This window comes from Pimephales promelas, chromosome 4, assembly GCF_988280905.1.
Source record: "Pimephales promelas chromosome 4, fPimPro1.hap1.1, whole genome shotgun sequence".
NCBI classification, from domain to species: domain Eukaryota; kingdom Metazoa; phylum Chordata; class Actinopteri; order Cypriniformes; family Leuciscidae; genus Pimephales; species Pimephales promelas.
The window spans coordinates 47,373,997-47,382,707 of record NC_142772.1 but is presented as its reverse complement, the minus strand read 5'-3'; the positions used below and the strand labels follow the sequence as shown (position 1 = coordinate 47,382,707).

The window sequence follows — 8,711 nt, the reverse complement described above, 5'->3', positions numbered from 1 at the left end:
GGATAATGGAAAGGGTTGAGGAACATGATCAAGGGTTCAATATGGTGTTGTTGCCTTGGCCTCCAAATTCCCCAGATCTCAATCTGATTGAGTATCTGTTAGATGTGCTGGACTGACAAGTTTGATCCACCGTGCAACCAACAGGACTTGACTTGAAGGATCTTCTTTTTTGGGTAATGAATCTTTGGGAAAGTTGACAACATATCAATTCCAACATTACAAATTATATTTTTATTTCCTATTTTGTTCCTATCAATTTTAGACATTCAAGGAGAAGAGATACAGTTTAATTGACAGTTCTGCATTGAGGGTTTATAGACATTTAGGACTCTAGGGGGGGAGATTATAAAAATAAACTTAAAACAAAACAAGTGATCAATAATCAATCAAAAAGCAAACTGGCTTATACAAACTTTTCAGAAAAAAAAAAATCACATTAACATTTGCTAACTTTTAAAAGATGAAAAAATGAACACACTTATTTGCACCATCCTGGCTGTGTCAGACCTGAGTGTGGTAATGATTCAGTTGAGGAAATGACATCACTGGAGCTAATAAAGCTAATCTAACCGGCATTAATCATTATAATAATGGAGACTTATTCTCATAGTAGTTTTCTTATAGATCTGTTTTAGATTTGTTATAGGAAGATTTTGTACAGTGAAGATGTCACATTTCATGTGTCATGTCAAACTCCCCAATAATCATGCAGCCTTTTATAACATATAAAAAGGATTGACGAAATAATATTCTGTGGCATCCAATAACATTGAGGCGAAAGTTTGTATCACTGGAAAATTTTCACTCAGGGGTTGTATCATGCTTTTGACTGTGTGGGTTTTTGGAGATAAAAGACAGAGGGACATTTGAAGTCTTATGATCTTTTCCGTCTGCCTTCCAAGTTTCTGAAATTTACTGGCCGGATCTTCATCTCCGCAAATGGAATCGAATGCTCATGACCTTTCCAGTGGAACCAATTGATGCCCTGTGAATTAAAATAGGTGAAATAAATGTAATTACAAAACACTTTAAAGTTTAATATTTAGGGGTGGGGTTATACTTTTAACCAATGGAGTACTTAAGTTAAAAAATACCCCATTTTTACAGAATTATTCAACCCAGTGGTCATTGGGATGCATATCTATCCTCTCGAACCATAGACTCTGTTTGACGACTACAAGGAAAGACGGTTCTGTGGGAAAGCGCGAATTGGTCTGCAAGTACCGCCGCATTAGAAAGCTTTTACATTTGTTGTTTATTTAAATAAACTACAACACTTCCAAAATCTTCCAGCAAGATACCCCTCATATTCATGAACATTTTCAAAAAGCGTTTTCTTTTCTCTGGCGAACTCGACATAAGTTTGTTTGGCTTGCTTTGAACACGCTCAGAATTTTTGTCAATACGCCTCTGGCACCAATTCGTAGGCTCTTAAACTGTGTCATAATCCAATGACTCCTCAATTGGCAAAGCCACACAACACCTCCTGTGCTTTCCCAACCATCTTACACTGAGTCCACATGTCCATCGGCCAATTCAATTTAAAGGCGACACGCTCTAAAGCAATAAAATAAGAATCTCCTTCTGCTTCACAAAAAGACGGTACCGACTTGACGTACTTGCCTATATTGAAGTCAGCTTTAGACTCATCGAGATCAGAAGAGGACGGTGGTATAGGAACTGACCGATCACGTAAGTTCAAGCACTCGGACAATCCCGGACGAGCCCCCAATTAATAGGTAACGCCTCAAAATAAGGTTCCATTAATTATAGTTAACTACATTCGTTAACATGAAAGAACAATGGAAAATATTTCTAAAGCATTCATTATTCTTGGTTGATTTCAAAATGTACTAATAAATTATTAAAATAATGGACCTGAGCAAACATGAACTAACAATGAACAGTTGTATTTTTATAAACTAAAGCAAAACAAAGATAATTAAATACTGTAACAAATCTATTGCTCATTTTTGTAAGTCAATCATGACAAGTCTTGGAATAGTTTCGCATGCAATCGAATATGTTATGTACTGTATTTGGCCTCAGCAGACTACATCTGCTAACACACTTCTAACACACACACTAAATCCCATAGTAGATCTAGGCAGGAGGAGCTGGGGCAGGTGGAGGGCGGGACTAGCTTACAGCAAACACTGAACCAGACTATTTAAATCATAATGTTGAGCAATCAATCTCATTGGCTGCAGGATCAGCAGTGGCCAATCAGCTTGTGCCATGCGGTTATGATGTGATTGCATGGAGATTGCATGTAATGAACCAATAAGCCAGCATCATCTAGATCAGTTTCATGACAGAACTAGATATTTAATGCATTAAAGGATTAGTTCACTTTCAAATGAAAATTAGCCCATGATTTACTCACCCTCAAGTCATCCTAAGTGTATATGACTTTCGGAGTTAATTAAAATGAAAAAATGTCTTATCTCTTCCAAGTTTTATGATGGCAGTGGATTGCAACCAACAGATTAAAGCTCAAAATCATGCATCCATCTATCGTAAAGACCTTCTGAAGCAAAACGATGAGTTTGTATAAGATAAATATTCAAATTTTAAACTTTATACAGTAAAATAACCAGCTTCTGGCGAAACGACCAAGTTTCGACCAACGACTGCTAATATTAACGCTACGCCATGACGCACTACGCTACTTCAGACATCATAAATTTCGTAAGTTGTGCATTAGACGCAAGTAGACCGCGTATGGCCGTTTGACCGGAAGCTTGAATTTTAACTTGTAACGTGCTAAATATGGATATTTTTTATTTATATACCATGGCTAAGTTTCACTTAAAAGTGAGCTACTCCTTTAATGAACAGGATCTTGCTGTAAAGTCTTACTGATATATTTGTTTGCCATTTTACTGAGATAAGTTAGATCATGTTTCTGTTATTTAACTTTTATTTAAAACAGCCAGTAAAAAAAAAAAATTGATGTAAAATGTAATTGGTCAAAACCATTCTACTTTTGTCTACGAGTAGAGGATATTGCTCGATGTGTTCCTTACTTTGCTGTGACTGCTGTCTCCATATTTCCCCATCAGATTCACTCGATGGCAGTTTTTATACCAAAACGCTCCCTTGTAGGAGAGGGCGCAGTTGGTGACGGCAATGTCATTGTCATTGTCATATGTGGAGAAGGGTCTGTTCTGGTGATACGACAAGGAATCGCCTTAAGAGAGACACAAAGATAAAACATTACAAGCTTAATATTACAAAAGCTTTGCAATCATTGGGTATGAAATATTAGAAATCCCCTAAGAAAGTAGTAACATTAAGTATGTATGCATGTTTTGAAGGGTGAAATTATCTTTATCATGATCTTCATATTTGCATGATAATACCTTGAATACACTTTAAGGGGCCCTTCACAAAAGACATGATTTGCATTAACCCTCTGGGGTTGTTCGGCCCAAATGGACCCGAAGAATTTAAATACATTTTTTTTTAAATCACAGCTTCCTCGGAATGGTCCGAAATTTGCTGACTTTGTTGGTATTTGGTATTTGAACACCCAAAAAAATTGGGGACAGGATGTGAATAGTCTAAGTGGTGGAAAAAAAAATAGGACCAAATGGACCCGCATGGAAAATGAATTGGAAATTGGCAAAAATGTGAAAATACTGAGTTTTTTTGTGCGTACAATCTACAAATCAGCCACGATCTTGAAAAAAAGCACACAACAGTGAAGGGGCGAATCTATAAAACACCAAGAGTGCAAAACAGACACATCCAGACACACACACACACAAACACACTTTTATACACAAACACACCAAAAAATTCATATTATACATGTGTTTTGCATTTTTAAAATGCTCGGTTTGTCCACCAGATAGCATCCATCTCATTTCAAAATTTGCTTTTATGAGGCCTAGGCTTGACTCTAAAATGAAATACAGCTTTAAAAAATATATATATATATATATATATATATATATATATATATATATATTTTTTTTTTTTTTCTATTATTTTCAATGGGGGGAAATTTTGTCATAATTATTGCATTAATACTAATTATAATTTTTTTTTATTTTTAAAAATTTCTCAAAACACCAAAAAAGAAAAGAAAAAATATTATAAAAAACGAGTAAAAAAAAAAATATCATGATTTTTTTTTTTAAATATGAATCCCGCCCTTTGGGTCCATTTGGACCTGAATACCCCAAGTGTGACTCTGAAACGTACAACCCCAGAGGGTTAAAAATGCAAGACACAATGCAGGTCTAGAGACTTTTTTTTTTAAGTTACGCTTATTTGAACTTCAATAGTGCCGCATTTTTACTGAAGAATGTCACGTCATGCAGAAGATGCCAGAGGCAAGTCAAAGACGTCCAGCAAGTTAAAACAGCAGAGTGGGATGCGAAATTGTGTGGCAATCATCCAAATGCATAAATATAAGTGTAAATGTTCAATCTTATTCACCTGCGGTACCACCGTATGCACCAATCTGGATCTTGTAGCGAGAACGAGAGTCTGAGATGTAAAATTTATCGTAAACAGCAAACACGGTCTCCGGTCCATCACGCAGGTCCACACGTAACTCATACTGACCAGCCGTTGTGATTTTGTGAAGATTCAACAGTCCTGAAAGACAACGATACACAATCTTTATCAGAGAATGCAGATTTAGAAATGGACTGAGTCGATCTTAATGTTATAATGACATTGGGCTGTCAAATGGAGTCCCACCGAGCCAAAACTCATCGTTCGTGTCACCGAATCCTGCAGAGTAGTTCCTCCAGCTCCTGTAGAAATCGACCTTGCCGCTCTGACGCCGTAGGAACACCTGTGTATAATGGAGATGATACTGTTTTTTTTACAGCCAGTGAATTTATAGCTTATGAAGTTATAAAAATGGATATTTTTCTTACAAAAACACACGTTTCAAAGGGCCTTTAATAACCCGTATGGATTACTTTTATGATGGATGGATGCACTTTTTTAGGCTTTAAAATATAAAGTACTATTAAGTCCCATAATAAAGCTTGGAAGAGGCAGGAGTTTTTAAATATATATCTCTTTTTATATTTGGCTGAAAGTCATAAACACCTAGGATGATTTGAGAGTGAGTAAATTATTGGATCATTTTTGGGTGAACTATCCCTTTAAGGCAGAATGTAACTAATATACTAAGTAACAAAGCTTAGTCACATAAAAATTACGTTTACCCTCAATAATACAATAGCAGCCTTCAAATACATGAACAGAAGTGTTGAATCGAGTTAATTTTAGTTTATCCTTGATTCGAACTTCTTTTCCCTTACGTAACTAAGGGTAAATTTATGTTTCCATTTAAATAAGATACTACATTAACATTCAAAATAACATTCAGAAACGGTGTTTGAAGTTAATAAGAATCAATCAATAAATACTGATACAAATTACATTTATTAATAAATGTTTAACACAGATTGTTGGACACAGAAACGCGCTGTTTAGGTATGGTTTATGTTGAAGAGCCGCTAACAAAGTACGTTTTTCACATAAATGCTCTCTATATAGTGTAATAAGTGTCAACATTTCCATATACTCTATGTGTAAAGGACTGAAGTCTGTCACGTAAAAAAGAGCTTATAGAGTGCCGAAGTTACGACGTCACTCTGTAGGCCAAAACGCGGAAGTGAGTTAGCATTTTAGCACTACGGTTCCCTCGCTCTAAAGTCTATGGGATTTTTGAACGGGCTTTTGCTAAATCGCCTGAAAAAAGGTCTGTGGTGAACAAAGCCTCGAAATATTTTCACGTTTTTTTTCTTGCTAGACAAAACGTGTAAGGGTCAAACACAGATCTTATTTTTTGCGATTTTCCAAAAGTCTATGGGGAAAATGCAGAGCTTTTCGACCCATGCGCCGCTAGCTTCCGAGTTGTCCTACAAAGTGACGACATCACTTCGGCACTCTATTGATGAAATTAATCAATCTGCTGTAAATTAGTTCAAATCTCCCTGAATCTAGAGCGAGTGAGCAAGAGCACGCACATTCCACCCATGGAAAAAGTCCGCTTTGCACGGGTGCAAAACACGAATGACACATGCGTCGGTCGGTGTACGAACTACAAAGTCAATTGCACTGGGTGAAAGATAGGGCCCATAGTTTGTAAGTTGCAAGTTGCACACTCAAAACCAGGCCAAGTGGTACCGTGAGCACACTCACCATCCAGCCGCCGCCGTCGGTGGTCATGTCGCAGTACACCTGGACCGGTTGTTTCTCATCTCCGGTTATGTAAATCGTGTACGGGCCGGAAGACGTCTCTCCGTTCAGCAGAGCTTCTGAGCAGTCCTTGGCTTTTCTGTAGAGCGTGCCAGCTGAACACACAAAACAAGCTTTGATTCAAGAATCAGACACTAATAATGAACATCACAATGTGACATCATTTAACCCTTGTGCTGCATTAGATTTTTAACACCGTTGAGTGCATTAAGGACCAAAAATGGCCACATATTAAACATTGCCTAAAATATTATATATTATTATTATTTTCCACTTTTACCAAGTTAAATCTTTTAACCAGCATCAGTCCTCATCATAACTACCAAAAAAGTATTCAATTTCAGGATTTTAACCCTTTAATTACCAGTTTTGTTTGCGAAACCATCGATTTGTATAAGAGGAAAAAACACAAAAATTCAATTATTTTCAATAAACTAAATGCAAAGAGAAAACTTTAGATTTGGATTATCACAGTCCCACTTTGCAAAAAATCCCACTTAGCGCGTTAGAGACCAAAAATGGCCACCTATTAAACATTGCCTATTGCCTAAAATAAGGTGCATTTCCACCCATAGGGAATAAATATGTAGTGACGTCATCTGGTGGAATACACTATATAATGCAAATATAATGCTTTTGCTTCAAAATGAAAGGATGTTTGTGCAAAAATCATGTTTCATGTATTACTGACAGCCTCAGATTTAAACAACGTTTTAATGCGTTTCAATGGGCCATTTTTGGTCTTTATGGTGCTGAGTGTTACTATTTGATCTACACAGTGTGTGTTATACATATTTTGCAAAACGGGATCACATTTTTTACATGTATCCAAAAAGTCACAATTTTGCCAAATTTCATACCATTTGCATTAAAACAGCCAAAATGGTCAAAGAAATTAAACTGCAAAAGACCAAAAATGTCCCTAATGCAGCATAAGGGTTAAAGGTTTGTAGATGAAGGTTTGAATTTCAAACTCGGTCATGACTGATATAATCCACAAGGAAAACATCGATCTATTTAGGAACTTTATGCATACAAAATGTCACTAATCATTTTGTGTTTGCTAAGGTAAGTATCACTATTACCATTGCTCATACCGAGGGTTAAAGTTGGCATGAAACAGAAATTGCAATTGTTTCTTTTCAGACTGTGGTGACACATACACTACCGGTCAAGTTTTAGATCAGTAAGATTTTTTATGTTTTTAAACGAAGTCTCTTCTGCTCACCAAGGCTGCTTTATTTGATTAAAAAACAGTAATATTGTGAAATATTATGACAATTTTTTTCTATTTTAATATATTTTAAAATGTAATTTAAAAGCTGAATTTTCAACATCATTACCGTTGCTGATTACACATCAGTTTCAGAAATTATTCTAATATGCTGATTTTATGCTCAAAAAACTAATTATTATTTTCAATGTTGAAAACAGTCGTGTACCATTTTTTCCCCCAAAATTCTATGATGAATAGAAAGTTCGAAAGAACAGCATTTATTTAAAATATAATCTTTTCTAACATTATAAATGTCTTTACTGTAACTTTTGATCAATTTAACTCATCCTTGATGAATAAAAGTATTTTCTAATTTCTTTCCCCCAAAAATAAAAAAATTAATTCTTACTGACGCCAAACTTTTGAATGGTAGTGATTAATGTTACAAAAGCTTTCCATTTCAGATCAATTCTGTTCTTTTGAACTTTCTATTCATCAAAGAATCCTGAAATAAAAATGTAAAAAACTGTTTTCAACATAGATAATAATCATAAATGTTTCTTGAGCATCAATTTCTGCAGGATCATGCGACACTGAAGACTGGAGTAATGATGCTGTAAATTCAGCTTTGATCACAGGAATAAATTACACTTCACTATATATTCACATAGAAAACCGCTGTTTTAAATTGTAATAATATTTCACAATATTGCTGGGTTTTTTTTGTATTTTTTATCAAATAATTGCAGCCTTGGTGAGCAGAAGAGACTTTTCTTAAAAACATAAAAAATCTTACCGATCTAAAACTTTTGACCGGTACTGTATATTAAACATATAATGCAAAGATTTTTTTATTTTAATGTTTTTAATTCTGATCTGGACTGTGGACCGATTTAACTGAACTACAGTAAGTGATAAAACATGCCAGGTTCTGAAACAAAACACTCCCAACAAGACAGATGTGAAAACGCCCTATAGTAATATAGCTAATAAAGTGACTGACCAGTGGTGAAGACCGTGCTGATGCTGTTGCTCCTCTGGTCCTCAGAGACGGCCTGCAGTCTGACGGTGTATTCGGTGCTGCTTCTCAGATTCGACAGATCGTGTGAGGTGACAAATGGGTCTAGATTCAATTCCTGTGTAAACATACATCAGTTATGCTCTGAATATCACTAAAAAAAAAACCACATTCTTAGCAAAACTTTTTAATATTGAATAATTATTGCTATTATGTTTCATGGTGTATTACTTTGTATAAGAA

At 35.4% G+C, this 8,711-nt stretch overlaps 1 protein-coding gene across 10 annotated transcripts in view; it reads right to left on the bottom strand.

The window, feature by feature from the left end:
• Window positions 1-265: 265 nt before the first annotated feature.
• tnca (tenascin Ca) overlaps window positions 266-8,711 on the bottom strand; it is a 107,240-nt gene continuing 98,794 nt past the window's right edge. For 7 of the 10 annotated variants that reach the window (XM_089130619.1, XM_089130621.1, XM_089130624.1 and 4 more), the window contains 6 exons: window positions 8,454-8,586; window positions 6,178-6,329; window positions 4,717-4,813; window positions 4,450-4,611; window positions 3,030-3,193; window positions 266-985 (listed from right to left, as the gene is read on the bottom strand). In XM_089130619.1, coding sequence (XP_088986745.1) covers window positions 875-985; window positions 3,030-3,193; window positions 4,450-4,611; window positions 4,717-4,813; window positions 6,178-6,329; window positions 8,454-8,586 — 819 coding nt within the window. In that variant the 3' untranslated portion in view covers window positions 266-874. The remainder of the gene's footprint in view (window positions 986-3,029; window positions 3,194-4,449; window positions 4,612-4,716; window positions 4,814-6,177; window positions 6,330-8,453; window positions 8,587-8,711) is intronic. The other 3 variants (XM_089130626.1, XM_089130627.1, XM_089130628.1) reach the window with 1 other exon arrangement.